This window comes from Xylocopa sonorina, chromosome 6 (assembly GCF_050948175.1).
Source record: "Xylocopa sonorina isolate GNS202 chromosome 6, iyXylSono1_principal, whole genome shotgun sequence".
NCBI classification, from domain to species: Eukaryota; Metazoa; Arthropoda; class Insecta; order Hymenoptera; family Apidae; genus Xylocopa; species Xylocopa sonorina.
In genome coordinates, this window is record NC_135198.1 from 10625810 (window position 1) to 10652153 (window position 26344).

Genomic DNA, 26344 nt, shown 5'->3' on the forward strand with positions numbered 1-26344 from the left:
TATAATTCAGTCCAGATTGGTATTATATGGAATGTGTTAATACATACGTATACAAGTTTGATAAATATTTGACGTGACGTAAAGTTCAAACGTTTTTAAATCCGCGGTAATAGATAGTGTGACTTGGACGTTTCGAAGTGTCATGTATTTGCGCAGATTTTTAAAAGGAAATAATAAATTTAAAATATTATATATATTATTCTGCCTTAATACATTTTGTTCATGACGTATTATCGACATTCATTTATAATCTAATGAATATTTTTGGTTAAATTATAATTGAACGAGTTAATTATTGGAAGAAGTAAGTAATGTATAATAAATGTATAATAAAGTAAATTATGTGTAATAAATGTTTTTATAACATTTATTTAATGAAATGAGATTAAAACCATTGAGAAGGATAATAACTTCAACAAGTGTTTTGTGATAAGTGTAACTTATCATTATGTTTGAAGAATAATCAAATTTAAGAAATTTATTTTTAATCTTTTTTCAAGCAGAAATGCATAAAAATGAAACATTAATTTACAATTATATATTATCACTTTGTAGATCTTCAATTTGTATTTATAGAAAAATACAATATAGTTCATTATATTATAAGTTTTATATGATAATTTAAAGTTTAATGGATTGGTGCAGGAAGCTAATTTGCAAGAGGTAATATAAAAGAATATTAAAATTCTTGTATATATTTTGCTTTAACTTCCTTATAATTTTATTACAAAATTCTAATAATAATGATTTGTGTTACCGATTTCAGTAGAAATACCGTTCCTGTGGATGATGATTTGGAAACTGTTTCTGAGAGAAAAGAACGATGGAGGAGTATCTATGTCATTTACTTTACCATGTTTCTTATGTCTCTCGGCTTTAGTATTATACTCACAGGTGTATGGCCATATCTTGATAAAGTGGGTACAACAAAACGGAGTAGTAAATTTGGCATTTTATTAACAAGTAATAATTGAACATTTTACACTAATGTTACAGTTGGATAGTACAGCTGGTAAAGAATTTATGGGATACATAGTTGCGGCGAATCCTCTGGGACAAATGTTATTTTCTCCTTTGTTAGGATGGTGGGGAGATAAAAGGAAGTCTATAAGAGTTCCACTTTTATCGACATTAGCTCTCTTTACACTTGCATCCGGAATGTATAGTGTACTTGAAATTGTACCAGGGGATCGAAAAATGTATATGGTAGCTGCTAGATTCTTGGTCGGAGTTAGTTCTGGTTAATATTTGAAGCTATCAATTTGGTATCACTAATTAAAACAAAAATTTCATTATTTGTTTCGCTAATGTATTGCTATTTTTTTGTTTTAGCCAATATTGCTGTGGCACGATCTTATCTTTCAGCAGCTACAAAATTTGTAGAAAGAACACATGCTGTTTCTATGGTGTCCCTTGCTCAGGTAATATTATTTAACATTCTCTTATGCTTACGTGTCTTGCATCATAGAATTTGTATATCTGGCTTTCGTTTTAAAATTATGTTAGGTATTGGGATTTGTGGTAGGACCTGGCTTGCAAGCCGCGGTTACATCTTTGGGAGAGGATGGCATATATTTTATAAATTTACCTGTTAATATGTATACTATGACCGGTTGGATAAATGTTATAATGGGAATACTCAATTTTATTTTATTCCTTCCATGGAATTTCACTGAGCATAGAATTGCTATTCGTGAAGAGATGCGAAACCAAGGAAAACAAACTGGTAATCATAGTTAATAAGAGTAATAATGGTGAACAGATATATTATTATCTGAATCTATCAATTACAGAGGAAGAAACATTGAAGGATATAAAACCCGACAATCTAGCAGCTTGGACATTGATTTGTGCTTTTTTTGTCTTAGTATTTAATTTCGTTCTGCTTGAAACGTCAGTAGAATAACTTAATTGATATGAAACATATTTCTGTGCCATATTTTAATCTTCTTTTTTCTTCATTTTTTCGTAGACTCGGAACTTCGTTAACAATGGATCAATTTGCATGGTCGAAAAAAGAGTCTTTGTACTATATGGGTATTTTACTGAGTATTGGTGCTCTGGTATCATGTATCACCTTTGTTATGATTGAACCTTTATGTAAGAGGTATACATTTTTTATACGGATTTTTTGCGAAAAGTATTATTAGATTTGGTAATAATAATAATTCAATAATAATTATTAGATTTAACGAACGTAAGGTAATGCTATGCGGCGGATTTCTATTTATGGTAATAGGGAGGATATTGTATATTCCATGGGGACCTGATCCTCCAAAAATTGCTGACTTTGGACGTAAGTCATATATCAAACTTATTTCATATGTCTATATATATATATCATATACATATTACTTAAATACATATAAGAATGTTTATTATGTTTTATAGCATTTAACAATGTAACAAAATACTCCAATGGTTCAGAAATCTTAGGGTGTCCAAGTACTCAAGAATGGTGTGCCTATACACCACAGCTCACAGTCGTACAGTTTTTTATAGGATATGCATTTACTACTATAGGGTATCCAGTAGGTGTTACATTGGTACAGACTATTTTTAGTAAAGTATTAGGACCCCGACCGCAAGGTGTTTGGATGGGTTTCATGACAGGTGCTGGTTGCGCGTCTCGTGTTTTAGGTCCGATATTTGTTAGCGTGATTTATACTCGTTTCGGAACATATCACACGTTTAGTGTTACCGGTATAACATTAATAGTATGTATGGTATGGTTACAAATAGTGAACGAACGATTAATTCCGCCAAAAGGGACAGTTCCATTAGAAGATAAAGAACAACCCGACACAAAAATTCCGTTAGTTCAATTCAAATCTAATGATGCTCAAGGGTTAAATGATGCACAAAAATGCAATAAAAACGAGGAATATGATAAGGTATAACAATTAATATACTCCAAGTGCAAATTTATTTTTTGCAAGCTTATACACGTACATGCAACTGCCACTAAGAGCTGGTTACAAATACAATTATGATATTATGAAATGCAGATATATTTTTTATGGATATTTACAGAGTTTTAATACATATGTTACATATATAGTTATGTAATTTATAAATAACTATATGAAGAGTGAGAGAATATAATTGGAATATAATTGGGGTTATTTTGGAGAATGTTAACTAATTTTGTTACAGGAATGACTGTATATAATTCTGAAAATTATATGAATATTTGTGTCATAATGGTAGAGTGATACTCAGCTCAATGTACATAAAAATAAGAGTGCAATTAAATTTATTGCACTAATCTGAATCTTTGAAGTACTTACCACAAATAATAAAATTTTATGTCAGAGTAAACTCACTGATTGTTATAAAACGATGAAAGTTGGATAAAGTTATAATAAAAAAAAAGGAGAATTTTTATATCAATATAATTTTAGCTAGTGAAATACTTTTTACTAAAATGTGTTTATATGTTTAATACATTTACTAAAACAATTATACTATTGAATATTGTATACAATAAAAGGTATAGATAGAGCAGTATGTGTTTGCGTTTTACGAAATTAAGTTTATATTAATTTTTATAAAAGTACGTAATATAAAAAGAGTAAAAGGAAGAATAATAAAATCATGTAATGTGTTTCAATTACTTAAAATCATAGGACATATCTAGTTTTACTTCTTTATATATCTTATTTAACATGGAAGTTACCTAATCGTCAATTACTATGATAATTCAATATGTTACACACTGTTGATGTAAATATTTTAAAGTTAAAAATATGATGAAACAATATAAAATCTTAAAAACTCTACTATACATGCATACATGTTGTGTTAAATGCATGCTTATACAGTAGCGTATGTGTGGAAATATTTTAAGTCATAAAAAACTTAAAATTAAATGACAGAAATGCTTAATACATTACATAAATAACACTTATGGTGTTATAATTAGTCTTTTTTCTTTGGCTTCTTGGGATTTCGTGATCGAGACTTAGCTTTACAAAGAGGACAGATTGGTGCGTTTCTATGAATTTGTTGATGACATGATAAACATGATTTCATAGGGGGTGGTTGTTGCCTAAAAGCAAAGATACAAAACATAGGAGCTAATACACTACCATATATATATATACATATATGTACACTTTTGTTATTTAAAGTCATCAATAAGATTTTTATAAGATGGTGACATATATGTATATATATTTATATATACATATATATTGTATACGTGTGTTGTATAGAAATATAATATAAAATTGCGATATACCAGTGGTACCTGAATGTTGGAGCAGGTGGGCCTGGGGCTGGTGGTAATGGTCTTGGTTCTGGTTTACTTGGACCTTGAAGAGGTTGAGGAGCAAGGAAAGGTGTGGAACCACCTGGATGACCAGGATGGTGCAAAGTGAGAGGGGGTAACAAATCTTCTCCTCTTACTTCCACCCTCCATTCAGCCTTTTGCATAGGACGATCAAAATAGCTGTAAATAAACAATATTCTATAGATAATAGGCTGAACTGAAAGGAGACAAGTAAAATTGTAAAATTTCTATGGTAACTCATTCCATTAAGGTAAATTCTACCTGTTTTTACAATTAAACTTACTCTGGTGAAATGTGATCAGATTCTGTTTCATACAGCTCTGGTAACCTTTCCATCCCTAAAAATTCTCTACGCATACGATCGATATCATGCTTTAAAGGTTGATAATCGTTGTTATGAATTAATTTTGCTGTTTCTCTTGCTTTGTTCCTTGCTTCTTCTGCTTGCTTAATAACAGCTTCCATCTAGCACAATTACATAAACTATTATGTACAAGATCCATGAAAGGGTGATGTTAAGTTTGTATTCAATCATACCGCATTTATATCTGCATGTATTTGTCGTAGCTCTTCAACGTGTGCCATTTTCTCTTGCATAAGAAGATCCATTTCTTGCTTATACTCTAACAAACATTTCTCTTCTTGTTCAGTCTGTTCTACCTCTTGCAGAATTCTTTGCTTCATTTTCTCCAGCTGTAAGGTTTTGGACCTAACGAAATATGTGTGAGTGAATTGTGAGCGAATTGTGAGTTATTAGAAGTATCTCGCAGTTTCTAAAAAGCGCTTTGTAAATATATAAATTTGTATATGTACTTTATATCTTTTAGGGCCCCAAGCTTCGCGAAAATGACCGTGGTCTCAGTAGCTGACATTGTTAAACGTTTCCCGACAATTTTGTTTAAGCGAGCCCCGTCACATTGAAGGTAATTTGTTTATACAAATCTGTCAAATTCATAAACCGAGTTCAAGAATGAGATTTCTTTGTCAAGGCATTGCGGCTAGAATATTTAGGGAGAGAGCTGTCACGATTATTCTATACACAGTGGTTTCATCGGGAAACCTATTGAAATTATCGGTTCAGCGTTTAGGCTTTCGAAAATTAACCAACTCCGTTGACATTTAACACAATGAAGATAATTTATTTCATGAATCACGGTGACAAAAGTCACTCTGTAGATTGGCATCGGCGAGTTTTAAGATGCATGCGACTGTGCGCGCCGTTCAGCGATGCATCTGTGAACTGAGCTAAAATTGGCGGTCAGTTTTGAAACAGAGTGTATCGATTAGAATCAAGGAAGACACTCTGTGGACCGACGATAGCGAAATTAAGTTCGCATGATGGTCATTATTTATAAACAGAAGGAAAATCTATGCTTCGGGATGGACGATAAAATACTACTTAAGATAATCTATGATATTAACTCGTATTAAAAATTAATTAAAAACAAATTAACAGATGTACAACGATAAGTCTCATTAAGTGTTCGGAGTATGAAGAATATGAAGAACTTGTACTTTGGACAAACTCGTTGCCATTTCACTTAATAAATTTCTCTATCGAAACGAGATCACTTAATGGCGATATCTCCGGCGCGCTAGAAGAATCTCAGTTATCAGCTTTTATAGGATTACTTGTATCTCTTACGGTGAAATTCCACATCGACACTTTTGAACGGAGCTCGTGAGGATGTCGAGCGTCTTTCCACAAGAATCTCCGTGACGATTACGAAACAGCAGGAGGAGAAATCTGAAAAGAACATCCTCGTAAACGGGACCAAAGATAGGCGGGGATCTCTCGAATCGGCAATGCGGAATGACGCTATCGTATCCTGTGTGGTAGGCAGTGTTGTTGACCCACCGTTTACAATAATCCAGATAAGAAAGAGACAGAGAAGGAGCGGCGGGTAGAAAAATGCCGCGTTACCCACGACGACCTCCGCGTCTCTCCCACGACTTTTCGTGGTGTTCACCAGCCGCCTCTGCATCAGTCCTCTATCTGCTTGGTACTGTCGCGGGTACAAGCTTCTGCCGCGTCTCTGTATGACTAAGCACCGACAAAACATTCGAGTGTCTGAAGCTTCGCGAACCGCGAATATAGGACAAAGGAGAGTGCCCCGAACGAAGCTTAAAGTCGAGCGATTCCGTCGACGACGGCATCCTCCGGCGGACGTCGCGCGGAGGGGAACATTTTTCTGCTTTAACGGCGACCTCTCTTCTCTCGGCTGGAGTGCATTAGACGAGTTTCTACAGTGGCGGCATCATGGGCTCCAGGATGGGGTCTAGAATGTAAGTAATTCTACTTACGAGCTTTTTACCCTTCTTCTTCTTTCCCTCTGTCTCTCCGCTTCCACCCTTCGCTCGGGTGGGTAAGCGCGCGATGTTTCACGTGTAACGCAGAACGGGTAATGCTTGTAAAATGATCGCGCGCGTTGCACCGAAATATCTCTGAAGAATTTCACCGTGTTTGAATTTTGGCTGGACCCTTTCACCGTTTCTCGTCGTGTCCGTATCGGTCTCCTTGTTTCAAGAGACGTCTCTGGTGACGCTCGGACCGATACTTGTACGGAAATAGTCGCACGTTGCGATTGAAAAACGTCGATGTGCACTTTTTGCGGATCCTCGTGGAAATGAGCTTTCTGCGTCTCGTGTAAACATTGTGCGACGGCTTGAGCCAAATTTTCAGTCACAAAACGTCTAAAAATAATACGGTCGTTGCATCCTTTGTGATACCAGCGGATCAGCGCAAGTGCGTGTACTCGTATTTGTCAGACCTAGCGGACGTTCTTTTATTTACACACTGAATTCCTCTTTCACGAAACGTACATCGTGGTCGTTCGTCATTAAGCGAAGAGTATTTTTAATTATTCCCGTGGAACAAAAGAAAAAAAACCGTTCACGACGATATTAATCACTCTAACGCTGAATTAGTAATTGCAGCGCGTTTTTGTTGGAGAGCGTTTACTTGTCTGCGAGATAAGCGGAGGAACGAACGAACAAAATTTAAAAGAAGACCATCGATTTCAACTCTTATCTGTCGACGTGTACGGTAATTTGAGTGGCTTCAAAAGTATTGACATACCGATATTGAACTTATCACATTTGTACACCGAATGATTTAAAGAAACGCGGGGCTTGATTAAGAAGCATCCCATTAGAAAATATGAGTCGCGTCGTACCTGTCGTGGTTTATACCATGCATATAAATATAGCGAATATTTTATTTTTTAATCGCATTTTTGCCTTATGCAACACCGAGCCTGTCAATCTCTGAAGAATCGTTTCATCGAATTGATCGAATACCACACGCCGTTCTGCATTCGAAAAATCCCGACGACGATGAAAAACCTCGCAAGAAAATACAAACGTAGACGGAATTAAATCCACGAATCGATGGTACGAGTCACAGAAAGAGGCTGAAGCTGTCACAAACGTCCAACGATCGTGTCGCAATGAGCAAGGAATGGAACGCGAACGAGAGAAAAAAGTCGTAGAGATCGGCTGCGAAAATGCGCATTTTCTTGCTAATCGCGTAGAAGCTTGGTCAACCCTCTGAATACTTGATGGGAAACGTGCATTTCTGAAAAAGTTGCGGTGGAATAACGTTTCTTCTAATCGTTAATCAATTCTGGTGTTCCCTCCGAGGGAACGTCCGAGTAATACGCTAGACTCGCGATGTCCTCTTCGAGGAGACATTCGACGGATATCTTAGACTCGCGATGCCCCTTCAGAGGGGAGTGCAAAGGGTTGATTTTTTCTAATAAGGCATTATTTAAGCACATGGTCAGGGAGTGAGAGAGAGACGCGCAAAGTCTCGATGCAAAGTCAGTCACGTTTCCACGAGGTTGCCTCCGTCGAACTTGGCGTTCTGGCGCGTGATTCGCATTTTCCAAGCGTGCCGATTTTTTTTTTCCACGGTCGACATCATTGGCCCAGCGACAACGGACGGAAGGACGCTCGGTGTTGCTGGACGAGGGTTCGTCAACCATTCGGTCGTGCGCATTGAAATTGAATGGAAATTACTAGGGGCTGCCGCGACGCACCGCCTGGGCTCATTTACCTTGCCATTATGCCTGGCTGACTAATTCGCGCGGGGGACCCTTACTGTCGCGTCGAAATCGGCCTTCGGAATGTTTGCAGAACTTAACTCGGAGGTGGCACGGTTCTCGTAATCGTGTCAATTCACGTGTCCCGTTCATGATTTTTTTTTCTTGATACGTTCTTCTATTTTATTCGACTCAGCGCGGAAAAATGATCAGCGTTACTCCATTTGGGGAGAATGGGTCAGAAACACCAAAGAGGAAGGGAGATGATCATGTCGACAATGCGCGGATAGTCTTCTTTCTTCTGTCTTCTATTACGCGCGAGTTTTTAGAGGTAAATAATTGCGCAGCCTCGTATTCTTTTTTATTTATTTATTTTATTGAACGGCTGGAAGAGATAAGATTTGTGTGTCATAGCTGGGGACGCTTAAATGATGAATGTAGCGCACGATACGCCGTAAGATCGGTGCAAAAAATTGTTGACCAATGATACGCTCGGTTGTCACTCCACTAGCGATTTCGATTAGAATTATTGAAATGGGCCCAAGGATCAGAGTTCTGGGCTTTTATCGAGTTGGTCGATTTGTCGATGTATCGCCACGGGGCGAAAATTATCTATAATGGAAGTTTTAAGAGGAGATAGGCCAATCCACCCGAGAAGATCTCGCGTTTCCACGACGGGCGATCGCCGCGTGAGATTATCCGAGCGATTGGTGTGTTCGCGCAAAAATCTTAAACAAATACGATTTGTCGGTTGTGCAAATAGACCGTCGGATTGTACAATGAATGCAGCTTTTCTTCAATGGTCTCGATAAACGTCCATTATCATTCATTTTATTTCCCTTCCACCCCCTACTCGATCAGACATTTATATTTTCCTTTCCTTTCATCTGGAACGTGATTTAATTCGATAAACTGGAGCAGTTCGACAAATATTTCTTCGTCGAACAATTATCGACCCCTTTACGCTTTTTTTTCTATAGCAAACTGCTGTTCCTTGCTTGTTATTTGCTTTTTATTATCGTCGCGCGGCGTTGATCGAAAATATTTCATCGAAAGCCCCTGGAGAGGGGAGTAATCGGTTTTAATAGCGGTACATAATGAGAAAGTCAGTTGTAGAAATGATGGAGGATCAAAGAGAAACGTTTAAAATATCGAATCGATCGCGAAGAAATTTCTTATCGATACCTTGACGCATTTTTGATATATCTCATTTTAATTCTATTTGATAAATCACTTTCGAGCGGTTCGTAATTGTTATCAGCGGACTATGGACATAGTCTAGCAATATTATAACGAAGCAAGAAAATGATTATTTTCGAAGCTACCTATGCCACGAGATATTTAATATTTCCAGTCATCCTTTACATTAGATTCGTATCTTTCGATTACGAGATCCGCGGATCAATTTCCAACGTTGTAACCTCGAGAAACGTGGAGGCGCAATCACGTATCGGTGTATCGACGATGCAACCGGAACTATAGATTACGCTTATCTCATTGAAACGTGGGTGCATTATCCGGGTATGGAACAGCGGCTGCATAAGAGCCTAACAAAAAACAAAGGAACTCAAATTTATCGTTTAAATTTATCCCACATTTTTCTGCTTGCTCCGCATGCGTTCTCCATAAGTACCAATATGGTGCACGCTCCATATCCTGTCCACGTACAGTTCGTAATTTTACCCAGCTCCGTTGAATAAACACCATTCCTCCAATTCCCTAAATCGCTACCAGTTTTCGTTTCTCATCCAGCGTTTATAATTCTGTTCACCCTGAGAAAGATCCTACCATTTAAAACCTGATTCTGTTTAATCCACCATTATACCGTCTGCCATCTGTCCATCGAAACACAGCGAATAAAACGCGAATCGGGTCAAAGCAGATCGCGAGACATCAACGGGCATGTACCAACGATATCGGTTCTCCCTTTCGTTCGACTGATCGGACGGTGATAAAACCGATTTTTTCCATGGCCCCGTTGCATATAACAGCCGATGTAACAATAAACTGTCGCACGTTAGATGTAACTAAGCTGTCGCATCCGGTCTAAGCCAGCGTAAACCAGTTTTATTTGATTTTTCCCCGTTTGTTTTCGACGAACTGAATAAGAGAAAAAAAAAGGAAAATAGAAGATACACGGATACATACAGAGCGTGAACGCGCTCGCGATTACCGGTTCCCCTTATCTGTCGCGTTATCTGTCAGTGTGCCAACCGCGGAAAATCGTGGATTTTTCTGACCACGCGAATCGAGCATTAATCATCGTGAGACCCGCTGCTTCTCTACGATAGACGAAACAATGACCACGCGTGGGGCGTTTACCTCCACGTCCAGCGATCCTCCCTTGGGGCCCTTCATATATTTAGAGCGCGTCCGATGAAGTCGTATCCTCGGCGGGAGGATGCCGTTCTCTCGCGGTGATTCGACGATTTCGAAATCGCGTTTGGCAATTTTTGATTATTTGAATAGACGCTTCGCTCCTCTCGCGAGTCGGACGATAATTAACAGCGTCATAGCCTTTTTTGGGAAGCAAGCAGTGGGATGACGTTGGTAAGTTGGAGGTCACGGTTTGGCTGATAATTTCATGATTAGAGGAGAAATTAGACGACGATTGTTCCGCCTGTGGCGATAATTAAAATAGTTCTCTAATGAATGTTTCGGGTCTTTAAGGAAGATTACGATTTAACAGGAACAGGAAGAAATTAGCCTCTTTAATTTCCAGAGTGTATAATTTCGGCGAATCGTGTCAAGGAGACGAAAATTGCGTTCGAGCTTTAAGAAACTGATGACGAAACGACATTTTAATGGCCGCCACCAAGCTCGTTGAACGACATAATGCTCTCGGCCGAGGATCGTGCAATTGCCAGCTACGATTGGTCATTAAATAGTTTAAAAAAAGTTTACGCTCGCGCTGTGGGATTTTACTAGCTAGCCAACACCCAGTGAACCGCGAAACATGGCTCGATATTTTATGCAATCGTGCGGAGCGTAATGAAATATCCGCCCCGTGGAAATGCCTCGAAGGTACCTCATTCTATTCGCAACGCGTGCCGATTTCAATTATGGAGATTCTTTCATACGTTTCCATTAAATCATTCTAAGCGGGTCAATCGCCGCTAGCAAGTCTGTTCGTCACTTAGCCATTCGTCGTAACGTGCCACGTTTCAATGCGGAATAACAAAACAGTCTGAATAACAATATCTCAAAGTTGCTTCCATCCTGTCAGCAACTTTTGTTTCTCTTCATTTTTATCGTTTCTCAAACACATTTATCGATCAGAAATTGGAGCAAACAGTCCTCGACATGGTAAATAATCAAGGGAAGGAGGAGGGGAGGGCAGAAAATTTCTCCTTCGAAGACGATCGGTCTTTATTTAACGAGTAGACACGTCTCGCGTGAAACCTATGCGGTACACGGAACCGGTGGCTGAGCGAGTGGCCTGCCGTTTGGAAAAACCGGAACTTAAGAAGGACCTATCCTTTCCCCTCTCCGTACTATTTTACTTCCCCCACTGGCCCCTGGCTCGTAGTCATCGGGGACAGTGTGCAGTGTTGTGGCATACGTTTACCTTTGAAGACAGTTGCTGGCAGCAACAACGCGGCTCCGGTCATTAGACGGTGCGCAGAACGCGCGACACGCGTTCGTCGTTTCGCGATTTCTTCTACGTTTAAGCAGTGCGAAATTAACGAATCACGCGCAACCGGTGTATACTAGAAAATGGCGTAGGCGATCTGTGAAAGGGCATCGAAAGCAGTCTGAGACACTTGTTTCGCACGTGATACCGCTTCGTTCCCGGGTGAGAGCAGTAGTCAATCGTAAGTGCACTCTCTTTCGAGTATACAAATATATTGCATCGAACTCGACGGATTTTCAAACGTATCTTTCTTGTAATCTGCGTTCTTAACTAATGTTGGAGTACCCAGTGAAACGTTGATCGTCGCGAATCGCGAGGCGATGCAGTTCATCTGGTAGCGAATGTTGCTGGTGCTCGAACGAGTGAAAGGTACGCGTTCGTGATTATACAATTCGCCTAGCGTTCGATCTAGAAATAGACGTTGAATTAGGGTAAATTTGATTAGGAGCAATTATTCGATATCGTGACTTCTTGATTGTCGGTGACCCGCGCGGGTTCAATTGCACGTTGCATTGAAAAGAATGGAGATTAGATGGAAACGTTTATAAGCTGATGGTCCCAATTGATCGCATAACTGAACCGCGTATCAAGGTGAGCGATACGCCTGATTAAGTTTGTCTCTCTTGTTGCGTTTGTTCCGTTCCGCCTCGTTTCGACCGATCGAATCGCGATATTGTAATTGACGAGCCGAGTTAGACTTTAATCCAGTTAACTCGTCGACGTACCGTGCTCCGTACGGGTCGTCGGTGGTCTGCGCTAGCTGCTCGAGGAGAAACTTTCTTTTACCCGGTAAAAGCTTCGCTCCTTTAATCCTTCGAATCAGCATTCGTGTAACGAGAGCGAGAAGTATCCGATACAATTATTAATATCCATTAACATTCTTGATTTTTGTATCTCGCGATCGATTTCTTCAACTCTCTCAAGCTCTCGGAAACTTAATTTCGTTTTAGACTCGTTCACGCTCTCAACACTCTTTTAGATCCGTAAAATGCACTTTGTTTTGTAGATATTTTTCGCTATCAGGTTTTCCGCGACAGAACTAGTTACAGCAGAACTTGCTAATCGGTCTGTACGTTGAAACTGGTCCGGGTGCAGAGGGAAGAAGGGAAAATTAGAGGACGTTGAGACACCGCTGGTTGCCAGTCGCGGTAACGCAATACCAACCGTGCAGTCTTTATTGAAGAATTAGGATTCCTTGGATCGGTCGGATCGTTTACGTTAATTTATGTTAATCTCGCGGCGCGTCTGAACGGGCCCCCAGAGTCGCCGCGAGATCGCACGCGAAGGACGAAAGCTGTGCAACCGTGATACAATCTCTACGGTCAATTCAACAATGTCATTTCGTTTACCTCGCGCAGCTCGCGTACTTTTACGGCACTCGTTACGCATAACAATGTCGGAATAACATCCCGTGCCTCCGCGAATTACCGCCGTCGCGCCTTTCACACGAGTGAAGATCAAAGGAGTGTCACGGAAAACCATTAGCCTTTTCACGCTCGAGGTCGCGTGCACGCAACTCGCTGCGACTAATCAAGCGTATTTATATCGTAAAACGCAATCAGCCTCTGCGGAACGAAACACGGAGATTTTTTAAATCAATATCGCGACACTGATTATAACCGAAGCCAACGGCCAATCCAAAGTACCCACTTTTGCATGAAACATAAGTATCAGAAGTCCGTAAAATCCGGTTTCCATCGATCTTTCCACTCATTGCTTATTCAAAATGCCTTAGTGATAGTATGTTACCGCCACTCCACTTGAAGATCGCGAGCTATTACGTTGGAACGCGTGCTCGAGTAGAAAAAAAGAACCAGTGGAATTACACGAAAGTTTTGCACAGGTGATAAATAATGGCAAACCGGATGAGTTACGACAACATCGCGGAACGTGCCCATTTTTTTACGAGTCTATACTTGGCTGGTACATGCATATTTATCCGGCAGGATCGAAGGGCAGCGAGCGAGACGATTCACCTCCTCCTTGAAACGTTAAATCGGCCATGTACGTGTGTGGCCACGAAGGGATTGTCAAGGAGACGACATCGTTCGCCGCGAACGGCATATAAATGCCGGTCATCGAGACGCGTGCGACACTTTCAGACGCGGTTTTTCGCATCGCAATGGGATTCCGCGCGGGAAGGTTGTCGCTCGACGAAAGGACGGCGTCTAGCCACGATTTTGTCGATCGATCGTTGGCGATCGATGTGACGCTCTTGCCTTATGTAATTTCGAAATGCTTTTCAAACGATCGAAGTTGTTTTTACACGGTCGACTGTCAATCGGAGCGTGCAGTTCCGGTTAGAAATCGACAGGCTAGGGTCCCACCGCGCCGTACACAGTTCGATGACGCATTAATTTTCATGTATGCATACGGGACGATGTGAACGCCTCCGTCTGCGCTGGTTTTTCCTCTCTCTCTTTTCCTCTCTCTCTCTTTCTGTTCACTCGCTTCGATTCGCGTCAGTAGAAAATCGGAATTCATCGCGAGCAGTTGAACATTCGCGCAACCAGTCCGTGGAAACACGCGGTCAGCTTTCGTACGTCCCCTTTATCGTCATTACGTGCCTCTCCCGCTCGCGTTTCGTTCTCATTATCGAGAATCAACGATTAGTTAGGTTCACGCGGTCGATTTCTTTGGACGATCGAAACGACGATGACAATAACACGCGGCGGCGAGCGTCGCCGTGTTTCTAGATCGATCGAGCGCGTCTCTGGCGAACGCTGGCCATTGGTCGAACGCTGGGCGATAGTGTGAAAGTCCCATTCGCGGCTGGTTTATTTCGTTTCTCGCCTCTCGTTTTTACCCCTTTTTTGATCGTTTGACAAGTGACTCGATCACCGTCGAATTTCATGTAATGTTCACGAGCGATTGCGTTGTTCGCGCGGGTTTTCCGCGAGGCGTTTATGACCGTGCAGCGATTTAACCTTCGACGCGGGGTCGACGAGGGAAGACCTGGTTCACGGATCGGCGTAACTCTCGAATCTCTGTGTTTGCAGCCTGAGAGGCGACGAGGAGGACAGCATGAAGCTCTTCTGCTCGCAGAACGATGATTCGTCGTCGGCGCCGAAGACCAAGGATGACTCCAGAGGTAATTGTACATTGTAATTTATGCACCGATTAAACGCGAGATTCGGTATTCGCACGGTGTTGGAACGGATTGTGCGTTGACTTTACGAAACGCGCTGAACGGTATCTGAAAGAACGTTCACGTTAGCCCTATGAAAATTCTACTTCTGTCGATTACCGTGGACCATTACCACGGATAGTTTAGCAGGGCACGCGACGGGTTAATTACCCTGCCGATTAATCGCGTGCCCGTTCGCGAACCACCGACACGATTTGTTTAACGCATCTGTTCGTCTTGATTAGCCCTAATTCGAGTTAATCGTTCATCATCGTTTACTGTCCTGTTGCTAAAATCGTAATACTACACGCGAATGGTCATTTACGTGCAAGCATGATTTCCCTTTTATCCAGAGCAACGCTCTCCGCGGACAGTTTCCCTTTTCGTCCCTCTTTTGTCCGTCGAAGCAATAACACCAGACATAGTTGTTACGTACACAGTGGCGCGACTCATTTACGACGCCGACTGAATCAATTAGAGTAACGTTGTAGACAGATATCGTAAAGCGAAACGTGGTTACACTCGTTCGATCGAAGGGAGAACGCGAAGGAGAGCATTCGACTTGCCGATGACGAATAAACGGATAGCCTTCGTGGATTACCTGGGCCTCGGTCGATCGTCGATCCAACCGCGTGATTTAACAGGGAATTAACGTTATCACGATTGCGTGCACGGGAGGAAGGAACGTGGAATCACGTTTCCTTTCTCGTTCCCTCGTTCTTACGCCGTTGCAATACGCCGTGTCAACGACAGGCTTCGATTTTCATCAGCGAGGTCCGCGGGGTAGCCGAAGATCAATTTCATCGATCTGAATCGATTTTATGGGAGTCGATTAGTTGGTTCGCGTTCACGTCTTTGAACGAGCTCTTCTTTCTCGCGTCTCTTATGCGAGGATATAGACGTTCAGGCAAAAGTTAAATCGAACAAAGTCGTTAATAGTCGGAAAACCATGTTTTCGCAGGGGAGAAAAGAGGCTCAGGCAGGAAGCAGGAAGTGGATCGTTTCGGATACTATCAAATGATCATGTTCGCGATAATAAGCCTGCCTCTGTTCTTGTCAGCAGGATTCACGCTTGCCTACGTATTCACAGCCGGTGAAGTTAAATACAGGTACGGCACTATTGATGTAATCGTGATCGAGGCATGTTTTTTTTTTTTTCGCTGTTCTCCTGTAATTTATCACGTGCATCCGTGTTTTCTTTGATCCGTGTTCCACATCGAACGGACTAATCGTTCGTAGCTCGTGCTCCGACGAGTGAATTCCGCCGCGCTGGCTGAAATAACTCGCGACGGTCAAGTGCGATCAACGAGCGGTCGTTAATATAATACTTCGTAATTACGGAGATTGATCGAACATCGAATCATGTAATCGACGTAACCGATGATCAATTATTTCATTAACCGTCCAGTTAACCTTTTCACGGCCAACGTAGAGATTATTGTACCGCGTGTAATTAATTGTACGATCGGACGCATTGTTCTTGGAGGAATTAATAGAGAAACCGTAGAAATTTCCACTTTGATCGAGCTGAGAATGATTGAAAAAAAAAAAAAAACACAGGTGCGCGGTGCCAGAATGCGAGGATGTATCAGAAACGGATTTCAACGTGTCCTGGATGACGAGCTCCGTTCCGGACGCGTCGGAGATATCGAAGTGCACCCGTTACGTCGTGCGGAATCACACGGGAGCGTGCACGAACGAGACCTTCGGCAACGCCACCCAGAATTGCGACTCTTGGATCTACGATCCATCGGCGAACACGGTGCTCAGCGAGGTAAAAACCGATCGACCGTCCGGCTGATCGAAGTCAAGTGTGACCTTGGGTGATCTCACGGTTTTCCTTCGTTTTCTCGATGCAGTGGGGCCTGACCTGCGACACCAATCGATGGAAACTGACCCTAGTGGGTACGATAAATAATGTCGGGCAATTCGTCGGGCTGATCTTCGCCGGATACATTTCGGACAGGTGAGAAATAATCGCCGGAATTTACTCCCCGGGGCTCTTAATTACTTTATCGGGTCGGATCGCGTTCGGGAAATGGAGTTCCCGCTCGGAACCGGACGTCGAGCGACATGTTCAATCGGGGATGACGACGGGAAAGGAACCGGGTGACTCTTGAGAGTTTTTCTTTCGCCCGATGTAACGGATTTTAGTGAAGAGGGTACGATCTAAATCAACAGGTCGTTGATGCACGCTTATCGAAGTCGCTTCTCGTCGAGCGTAGTAAAAATATCAGGGGTATGATTAAAGATAACACGATAATCGAGACGACTCGCGGGAAAATCTCTCTATCGACGAGTAGACTCTATCGCGGTTCGAATCGGAGGATTTTTAGTTCGTAGAGCGTTTTATGAGGCGCCCTCGAGAGCTACCGAGGAACCGGAAGTGCAGTATTCCAGCGAACGACTTTCGAGTTGGTAGCTTGCAAATTCTAATTTCAAGTCAGGGAATACTTGAGATTGTCCACGGAGTGGGGGATGTATTTAAATGAAACTGTACTTTGGACAAACTTCCGGAGATCTATGATAATGATTCGAACTTGGAGAATGTTCCTCGGTGCTCGGCTTCGTTCTCAGGGCATTTCCTCTTTGCTCGTGTCAAGAATCCTCTCGCAGTGTATCGAAAATGTCGCTCGACGGACATCCGTCGCGGGGATGGAACACTAAAGGGAGAACAGCGGCTCCTTATATTTCGTTTCGTTACTTTCAGATACGGAAGGCGGACGATATTGACCGTTGCCACGTTCCTGAGTGGAATCAGCGGTCTGATACATTCCTTCGCCGTGAATTATTGGATGTTCCTCGCGTTCGAATTTATCGACGCGACTGTCGCTGCCGGTATCTACAGCGCTGCATTTATTTTAGGTGAGTTAATAACGAGGCAAAGTAAGGGAAGATGTTCGACGTGAATAATGCTGATATAAATAACAGCCATGTTTCACATGCCACCGACCACTCGGTGCGGGAACCTCTCGATATCGAAAAACGTAGCCGCTGGTAACCATTGCGGATCCTCCCGTTTGTCATTGTCTCGAGTATAATTTTCTCCATATTTCATTTGCATATACAGTATATATTAGTCTATGTACATGTATATATATATTTACTGATGTGACTTTAATAATTTTCTATGATTTAAGAATTCTCATCCTTGGAAAACAAAATTTTCAATTTTGCGATATATGATACGATTTCACGAGCGAAACAGTTTCGCAGATCCACATAGATCCCTTGTAGAATCCAATACTATAACGATGGTTTACAGGTATGGAAATGGCAGGAGTGAGAGGCAGAGTTCTGGCCAGCACCATCATCTGCTGCATGTTCGCCATCGGCGAGATGCTGCTCGGATTGATCGCGATGTGGCTTAGATCGTGGCGAGCGATCCTTCGGATGGTGTACGGGCCGGCGTTGCTCGCCATCTTGTTGCCCGTCCTAATCCCGGAGTCAGTCAGGTAATTTCCTTGGTCGATTGTTTAATTCGCATTGTCCGGAGGCCTCGTTAACGATCTTGAAACGAACCGTCTTTAAACATGTCCGGGGAACGTCGTCGTCACGTACCACGACATCCGGCCAATTAATTGGCGAACCTTTGACGTCATCGCGCCTTTGATTTTGGACCCGGTAACATTTCTGTGATTAGTTAACGCGGAGGATTCCAATACGAGTATCCTATCAATCGCGTGTGTAGACCGCTTTTAATGTTAGATACAGCCGTTTCAGCCGATCACTTTTTCATCGTACCTTTTTTCTATGTACGCCATAGGTTAACGATAAAGCGTGTCCTATACAAACACACATACAATCAAAGTTTTCCCTTTCGAAAATTACTGTAAGAAAAAAAAAAAAGAAACAAAAACACACACACAATGATGCCATTTTCAAGGTGGCTATTGGCGAATGGGAAACACGAAAAGGTGGAGAGTATTTATCGGAAAATAGCACGTATTAACGGGCTGCAAGTCTCGGAAGAGGCGATTGGAGCGTTCAAGGATTTGAACATGGTGAAAACTGAAAAGGTACGCTGCGAACTCGGGCAACACTTTCGTTATTCGCGATCGAGATGTTACATCGTGTCTTGTTTTCTAGACGGAACAAGTGGTAGTGCCCGAAAAGAAGTCGCCAGTGATGGAAGTTCTGAACAGTTCGGTGATGTTGACACGCTTGCTGGCCTGTTCGTTCTGTTGGCTGACGAACACTTTCGTCTATTACGGACTGTCGTTGAACTCGGTGGCATTCGCCGGCGACAGATACGTTAATTTTATACTAGTCGCTGTCGTGGAGATCCCGGCGTATTTTCTGACTTGGTTCTTGACTGATTACATTGGCCGCAAAGCTACCCTCTCTTCGTCTTTCTTGTTAAGCGGCGCATTTTGCTTGGCTATACAATTCGTACCGACAGGTAACTCGAACTTCTTGAATTGGATCCTGAATATACTGCGAGAACGTTAAACATTAACAAATCTGTTCCAGGTTCCCTGAGCTTTTTACCGTTAATTCTGTACATGGGTGGGAAATGGTGCATCACGATGTCCTTTTCCACGGTTTACATTTACACGACGGAACTGTTCCCCACGAATTTGAGACACTCCCTCCTTGGTATTTGTAGCATGACCGGTCGCATGGGGTCAATATTGTCACCGCAAACTCCTCTTTTGGTAAGTCGGCCACCGCAAGAATGTATAATACATGGTAGAACGAGCCGATACGAACCGCTTGTTGCTCTCGCGCCACACTTCGAACTCTGCTTTCTTAGCTAAATCTGTAATAACTCACGCGACTAGTCGAGATTCCGAGGAAGTTCATAGAGAACGATTATTTCAAGCAAGAAAATTGGCGCGTTGCTGAGAAATCGTAGACTCGTCTTTGCGAAACGAGTCTCCCGCACGAGAAATACGCGTAGACGGAGTTTTCTCAATTTTCCGCGGGGTTCTCACGCGTGTGTCTCTCTCTCTTTCTGCGACGCAGGCACAAATCATGCCGGAGCTGCCGTTGATTCTCTTCGGGTGTATGGGTCTGTCCGCGGGGTTGCTGTCGCTGTTCTTCCCGGAAACGTTGGGGACGAAACTTCCGGACACGGTATGGGAGGCGGAGAATATCGGCAAAGTGCAGCTGAAGCAGGAGCTGCAGGATTCGCCGTCTTAAAGGCTGGCGAATGCACCCGCGACGCGTTATAAATCTGACGCGAGAGAACAATAACGCGAGAAGACAGACGAGAGACAGAGGAGAGGATGGAGAACGGAGAGGTAAAGAACGGAGAACGAGGGACGGGCGAGGAACGAATCGGAAGGAAGTGGAACCGTGAAACGCGCAGCGGCGATGGCTTTCAGAAGTTTGGTTCCACCCTTGAGGAAGACTATCCGTGTTGCAGCTCGAGGGGTTGCGAAACGCGAGGTGGTGCGGTTGAGTCGCGGCGCGATCAATTTCTCATAAAATTGACCGGTTGCGAAACAATTAATCGATTGTTAGGAGGGCAAGAAGAGAAGAAAATATACATATCAGTCACGAGGGAGAATATTGGCAGCGTGTTAGTTTCGATCGATAGCTCGCTTCGTTTGTTCGTTCCTGCACGCACGAGCAAACAGATACGACTCGTTCCGCTCTTTCCGACTCGTGTACTCGTGAATTTTTGAAGCAGCTAATTATACCTCATCGCTGCCAGTTAAGGCTATCGTTAACGTACCCGTGTTATCTGTCCTCTAAGCGTTTAGGTATCAACGATGAGTCGCGCCGTGAATTCGCGAACACACGCATACGCATACATATCGTTACGTGATGCTTCTTCTGTTTAGAAGGGAAAACATAATTATACTCAGGTATTTACACAGTATTGCTGCATCATGTCCGTGTCAGGTCCCATTCTGTGTTTCTGGTTAAAGCATTTCAGAATTTGTCTCGTATTATAGTATCGTACCGTAAGACGTATGGAGCGCCGTGCCATGATACAGAATTGTCTAGAAGAGTGAATTAAACAATAGAGATAACTTAATCCCATGTATATTTATATGTTTACGCGACGACATTATTATTCCGATAGAGTGTTCCGCCGTTGTGGATATATGTGGCCATGCAGAGAGCGTGTCGTGCAATTGTTTCACGGATTTTCGTGCGAACACACACGGCGGGATAGGCCACGGTGCTAGTAGGGAATTACAGGAAAGCTTGTATTGTATTATAAAGTACGGTGCTCGCGACGATGGAAATACTTTGTTACGTTATTTGCAATAGTTCTTACAAAGCTCTGAATATTTCCGGACGAGTATTATCGTTTGTTGCCACGAAGTATTAAATGCACTAAAATATCGCATGTAAATATTCACGAACACGGTAGTTCCTCTCGACGTGTTTCATCATCTGCATAACTAATACCCTCTGTACATACGTGTAACGGTGATTTCGCAGAAGACGTTTCCATCGCGACGCGAGTATTTATCGACACATCGAGATTAATTGTAACTGTTAAACTAGCATATTTTAATGCATAATAATATATTAGACGTTAACGGAGGTAGGAGTGTAAGCGATTCTGATAATACATAAGCAGTTACGAAACCGTGGATGCCGTTAATACCATCTCCAACATTCGCAGTTCCCTTGGCACACTTCGAAACAATACCTCAACAAACTTCTACGTAAACACTTAAATGTAGCACCCGACACAATCTGTTTAAAATTAATTGGATCCTCGTTGAAATTCAATCTACTTCCCAACAGCCCACGGAGGGTGCCGTTCGAATTCCATTCATTAACGTAACAGCTGGCGCCACCGATGATTATATTTCTCACTTTAAGGGTGAAACGGGAACGCCAAATAAGAAACGGAGTGCGTACACATCCTGAGCGAGACCCCCACGGCTCCAGGAAGAGAAAAGAAAGAGAAAAAGAAGAAGGATCTCCCGGCTAGCCTCGATAATTGCACGCGTTCAGACTAAAATGCGTGCAGTTATTTAGGATTTGCCGTAATGTGCAACGCGAGTACGTTAATGCCACTGAATATTCCTGGTCCGCGTGTGTTCGACGCAGCCAGGGCGTCAACGGCTAAATGAAAGTACACCGCCATTATCCGCTCTCATTTGGAGAAAATGGAAGGCAAAGTTGCCTTTTGTGAAAGGCATAAAAGAGGTAGATGGGTGACGCGGCATCCGGCGGTGGCGATATCAAAGGGCTAACGCCGCGTAACACCGTCGCTCTATCTTCGTCCCGTGGATATTTTAATGTACACACGGGGGATTTAGATATTTCATTCTGACAAATTCTCGGCCACCGTACCCGCTCAAAGGGAAATTGAAGCAACGGGTGCAATAGGGCCGCCGCGTATGCAGCACGCGATGCGGCTGGTTATTTTATGTTTACAGATGACTCGACGGCCCGTAATAAATATTGTTGTCCAGCCCACAAATCTTCGGTGCTTCGCATTCGTCCTCGTTTCTTTTTTCTTATTCATGAAACTGCGCGCTGGACGTCCACTCCTTTCACGTATCGCTCTTTGCGGCTGTTGGCTGCCACGGGTCCTTGACATCATACAAGAGCCTCGATAACAAGACGGATAAACGTGCTTCCCGCCGTTCCACGCTCGTCCGCGTCGTTTCGAGTATCAACTAAATTACGCGCTCCAGTTTGCACGTCGAGCGCAATGAATAATTCTTTATCAGACGAATTTACTCGATCCGTTCGACGAACTGGATCCATGACCACTGTCCGGTAGGATTTCCGCGGATTTCTATTTTTCAGTCAGAAAATCGAATCGAGCGCCAAAGTAATGCCGGCTGGACGACAATATCCACCTCGTCGATGCTCATTTTCGCGAATAACACCGGCGCGGGAACAAAAACGGGAAATGCCATTGTAACGTTTTATTAATATCCATAATGGAATTTCAATGCCGGCGTTACGGCTCGAATGGGACGGTAAAAGTTTCACAATCCCGCCTTGCGGAGCCTTCCTGTAGCGACGCTGCAAACACGCGGCCACGGTGAAAAAGCCCGCCGCTGAAAGAGGGGAATTTAATTAATATAATGCACGCGGTTGCACGCCACGCCGTCGCGTCCCTTCGATCAAACGAGATGGATGGGATTCTCCGTGGTTCGGCCCGTGGAAGTTCTACAAATCCAGGGATACGCGGTATCCGTGCGTCGCGATGCATCTTCGACGAGCCGCGCGTATCGTGCACCAATGTACCGCCTTTATCCCGGATTAACTACAGGCTCGAAGGGGCTGGTACGAGGACGCTGGCAAAGAGCTCGCTCTCGATCGAACAGGGTTGATGTGCACGCCGCGCGTTTATCGACGGCCACGAGGAAGACAAAAAGGTGAGTCTTTCCCAGACGCGAATAATCCCGGGAAAAAGGAAAAGGCGCATCGACAGGTTCGTCGCGGGCTCTTTGTTTTGGCGCTTGTGCTCTCCAGCTGTCTACACCGGCTCCAGCTTGCCCGCTCGTCGATGCTGCGATCGATGTCAAGAGAAAAGAAGAATCGAAATCAATCTTGAATCCCTCGAGGCGGTTTTCATTAGTTAAATTGCACGCTGATCGAGTTACACGCTTTTTCGTTCGATTCCCAGACGAAAGGCTGTTCGTTACTCGATCCTCGAAGTTTGTATTTTTCGCGGTTCGAGCGCAGACGGGCAGGCGTTCCTCTACCACACGGAGCGGTATCGATTAAATGGTTGATAGCAATTTCCCGCAGACGGCGGCGGACCGATTCGTTAACACGAAAATATGATACGGATTTTATTAGCGCGTGAAATGAAAGCGATTTTCGTTATTCGCGCGGTGGCACACTTTTTTTCCCGGGCGAGCTCGCGCGATTAACGCCGCGGCCCGCGTATCGTTTCGCGTTGTTACACGGCGCGGAACAGCTGGCCGACGGGTTCAATTTTTGTTCGCGCCGGAATTGCCAACGATTTAATGAAAACGCCTGGCGTTTTTCCTACGCGGCGTGGGGGGTGAGGGAGAAAAAAAGAGCCTCGACCAAGAACAATTCCACCGTCACCTGCCAAACGCATGCCACGCTTCCATTACAACCAAACGAACGGAATAAGAAACGAGCGAACGAAACGAGGCCAGATTTTCAACCTGCGAAATAAAGGTACAATGGGACCGCTGAAAACGCGAGGGGTGCGTTCTCTGTTAAAAAAAATATCGCGTTACATCGAGTACGGAGGTCGGAACAACAGCTACGGGGACAGCGGATAAAACTTTTTACATAACTAAAAATTAGGAGTTAAATACAGGAAAACATTCGCGGTCTCGCGGTGCCAGCCAACGATTTACGAGCGATTATATCTAGGATTTCACTCGGTTTCCTAATGGCTCGTTACAAACACTTAAAGTCGTTCAAGATTATACACTCAACAGACAAGTGGAAATCCTTATTGCTCGATCTGCTAAAGAATATCGAGCACGAAACGGTGCACCTAATTACGTACGTCCAAGCAGGTCAGCGCGAAATAGAATCTGCCAGCGTGGAGGAGGGACACGTGAAAGCACCGATACGTATTCAGCAGCCAGACGTAGAGCCCCCGTCCTACTTCGCCTCTCGAAAACATTTCTGATTTATCGTGTGGCCGACGGTGAGCACGCTTAACGCTCGTGTTTATCGGCCACGGCCGCTTATCAATCACGTTGCCCGCGTATGATCTCACGACGTCATCCGGTGACCGTCGTACATTGCGACGGAGGAACAGAGGAGTCGTCTCTATCTGCTGCGGCCACGCTGAGGGAATCCGTGGTATCCGCATGGAAGTAAATCAGCTGCTATCCAGGATTGACACGGGGAACCGGAGGGCAGCTGACGGTGACGTCGCTGGAACGAAATGATTGGCGTGTCGTTTGGCCCGTGGGACCGATTCGGTCACCCACAGGCTAAACGGATCGACGATTTTTCCGTGACTGCCACGGGGGACCGGTTGGTGGATGAAGGGTGGAAGTCGTAGAAATTGGTCGAGACGGAGGACAGAGATTTAGAGCGAGGTCCGTTCTTGAAAATCAGATTACGACGCGTCAATCGTCGCTAAGTGGCGCAGACCGGATTCCGACGGAGCTATCAAGCGATTAACTCGGCAACTCTTAGTCATAAACTTTATTAATACCTTCCTGATAAACGTATTATTACCGGGTTTTCCGCGAAGCGATTTGAAATGCTTATTGTACGAGTTGCCAGGCGCAGTTAATACCTATGCGAGAGGAAAAACTTGTTCGGCTAGAGGCGACGAACATGTTGCTGTATATCCTGTTTTCTCTGCTGCGAGCAACTACCACGGTCTCCACGATGAACGGACGTCCGAGCGTGCAGTCACCCGACCATCGACAAATAAATTAGACGAAGCAGGGATTCCGGCTGTCCTAGGTTTCCATTAGAAGCCAGCTCCAGCGGGACGGTAAAGCGCGCGGTATTAGCCGGGCTGTCTGGTCCGGTACAGTTCGCCATTCGTCTCGGCTGGAAGATGGCTGAAAGTAGCTAATTTCGAGGTCCATAGGTTCTATCGGGTATCCGTTGGCGTTCAGGTATTTTGGCGGGCGTCATCGAGCGACGTCGCGTCGCTGGCCAGGACGCTGCTGAAAGAACGAGATTCGCAGTAGTCGTTGCGGCTCTGCTACTACATTTCCACGCAGTTAATTTTCTCTTTGATCCGTTGCTTAATTTGTCTTCATTTCGTTCCTCTAACTTTTAGAGGCTGCGAGCTCGCGTGCACGTGCTCGTTTGCGAGCAACTATTTAATAAGTGCGCGTCTCGTACATACTTGGCAAACGGGTTTCGCTTCAGAGTTTTTTCTTGGACCTCAATTCTCAAATTAAATTCGCATACGATCGATGGGGTTCGCGTCGAAAGTGAGACGATTATTATTCAGCTCGGTGCGCGTTTTATGGGAATAAGTAAAGAGCGCTTTAGGGGTTCAACGGAAATGTATAATGCAAATAACGTACAATTTTTCTGTTATTTTTTCTTTATTTTTAGTAGTCCGCGCGTGATCCATTCCTCGCCGAGTTTCTGGAATTATTTCCTCGGAATACCAACAATTTTAATTTCACTGAGATTCAATTTTTGCGCGACGAGCGGGCATCGCGTTAACAGATTCCCAACGTTCATTTGAACATACAGCTCTTAGCCGACGAGTGGTTCCCCGTTGATTCCTGAAATACACCGGAGTGTGCTTACTCACCATCAGAATCCATCTTTATTCGAGTTCATCCCAGCGGACACCCGTGCAGGTGGTCGAGCCCGGCACGTGTAAGCTAAATAACTTA

The 26344-nt window shown here is 43.6% G+C and overlaps 3 protein-coding genes across 6 annotated transcripts; 2 read left to right on the forward strand and 1 right to left on the reverse strand.

Annotated features, from left to right (window-relative positions):
• Positions 1-552: 552 nt before the first annotated feature.
• Cln7 (CLN7/MFS domain-containing 8) lies at positions 553-3156 on the forward strand. 2 transcript variants are annotated; one of them, XM_076896113.1, is made up of 9 exons: positions 553-663; positions 770-917; positions 997-1240; positions 1333-1421; positions 1507-1726; positions 1794-1893; positions 1973-2107; positions 2187-2296; positions 2392-3156. In XM_076896113.1, the coding sequence occupies exons 1-9, from the start codon at positions 632-634 to the stop codon at positions 2898-2900; spliced, it is 1587 nt and encodes a 528-aa protein (XP_076752228.1). In that variant the 5' UTR covers positions 553-631; the 3' UTR covers positions 2901-3156. The 2 variants fall into 2 exon arrangements, with proteins under 2 accessions (XP_076752228.1, XP_076752227.1); XM_076896112.1 differs by having other exon boundaries at positions 571-663; positions 767-917.
• A 528-nt stretch (positions 3157-3684) lies between these two features.
• On the reverse strand, positions 3685-5469 carry LOC143424198 (zinc finger C4H2 domain-containing protein). 2 transcript variants are annotated; one of them, XM_076896114.1, is made up of 5 exons: positions 5108-5469; positions 4832-5003; positions 4578-4759; positions 4244-4453; positions 3685-4051 (listed from the first exon to the last, which is right to left on the reverse strand). In XM_076896114.1, exons 1-5 carry the CDS (start codon positions 5164-5166, stop codon positions 3922-3924), a joined length of 753 nt encoding a protein of 250 aa, XP_076752229.1. In that variant the 5' UTR covers positions 5167-5469; the 3' UTR covers positions 3685-3921. The 2 variants fall into 2 exon arrangements, with proteins under 2 accessions (XP_076752229.1, XP_076752230.1); XM_076896115.1 differs by having other exon boundaries at positions 3686-4051; positions 4253-4453.
• Positions 5470-6122: 653 nt separating this feature from the next.
• Positions 6123-20344, forward strand: LOC143424196 (organic cation transporter protein). Of its 2 annotated transcripts, none has more exons than XM_076896110.1 (11): positions 6123-6580; positions 14971-15062; positions 16060-16207; positions 16659-16872; positions 16958-17064; positions 17809-17963; positions 18364-18553; positions 18985-19117; positions 19188-19500; positions 19572-19756; positions 20067-20344. In XM_076896110.1, exons 1-11 carry the CDS (start codon positions 6555-6557, stop codon positions 20241-20243), a joined length of 1740 nt encoding a protein of 579 aa, XP_076752225.1. In that variant the 5' UTR covers positions 6123-6554; the 3' UTR covers positions 20244-20344. The 2 variants fall into 2 exon arrangements, with proteins under 2 accessions (XP_076752225.1, XP_076752226.1); XM_076896111.1 differs by lacking the exon at positions 6123-6580 and adding an exon at positions 12702-12817.
• Positions 20345-26344: the final 6000 nt, after the last annotated feature.

Excerpts from the sequence above, each read along its gene's own strand:
- Cln7 (XM_076896112.1), top strand. The coding sequence starts at position 632 with ATGGATTGGTGCAGGAAGCTAATTTGCAAGAG. Across the intron at positions 1,422-1,506 it reads CTATGGTGTCCCTTGCTCAG|GTATTGGGATTTGTGGTAGG; the intron begins GTAATATTATTT and ends AAATTATGTTAG. Across the intron at positions 2,108-2,186 it reads ATTGAACCTTTATGTAAGAG|ATTTAACGAACGTAAGGTAA; the intron begins GTATACATTTTT and ends AATAATTATTAG.
- LOC143424198 (XM_076896114.1), bottom strand. The coding sequence starts at position 5,166 with ATGTCAGCTACTGAGACCACGGTCATTTTCGCGAAGCTTGGGGCCCTA. Across the intron at positions 5,004-5,107 it reads GGGGCCCTAAAAGATATAAA|GTCCAAAACCTTACAGCTGG; the intron begins GTACATATACAA and ends ATATTTCGTTAG. Across the intron at positions 4,760-4,831 it reads TACATGCAGATATAAATGCG|ATGGAAGCTGTTATTAAGCA; the intron begins GTATGATTGAAT and ends TAATTGTGCTAG.
- LOC143424196 (XM_076896110.1), top strand. The coding sequence starts at position 6,555 with ATGGGCTCCAGGATGGGGTCTAGAAT. Across the intron at positions 17,065-17,808 it reads GCCGGATACATTTCGGACAG|ATACGGAAGGCGGACGATAT; the intron begins GTGAGAAATAAT and ends CGTTACTTTCAG. Across the intron at positions 19,757-20,066 it reads CACCGCAAACTCCTCTTTTG|GCACAAATCATGCCGGAGCT; the intron begins GTAAGTCGGCCA and ends TCTGCGACGCAG.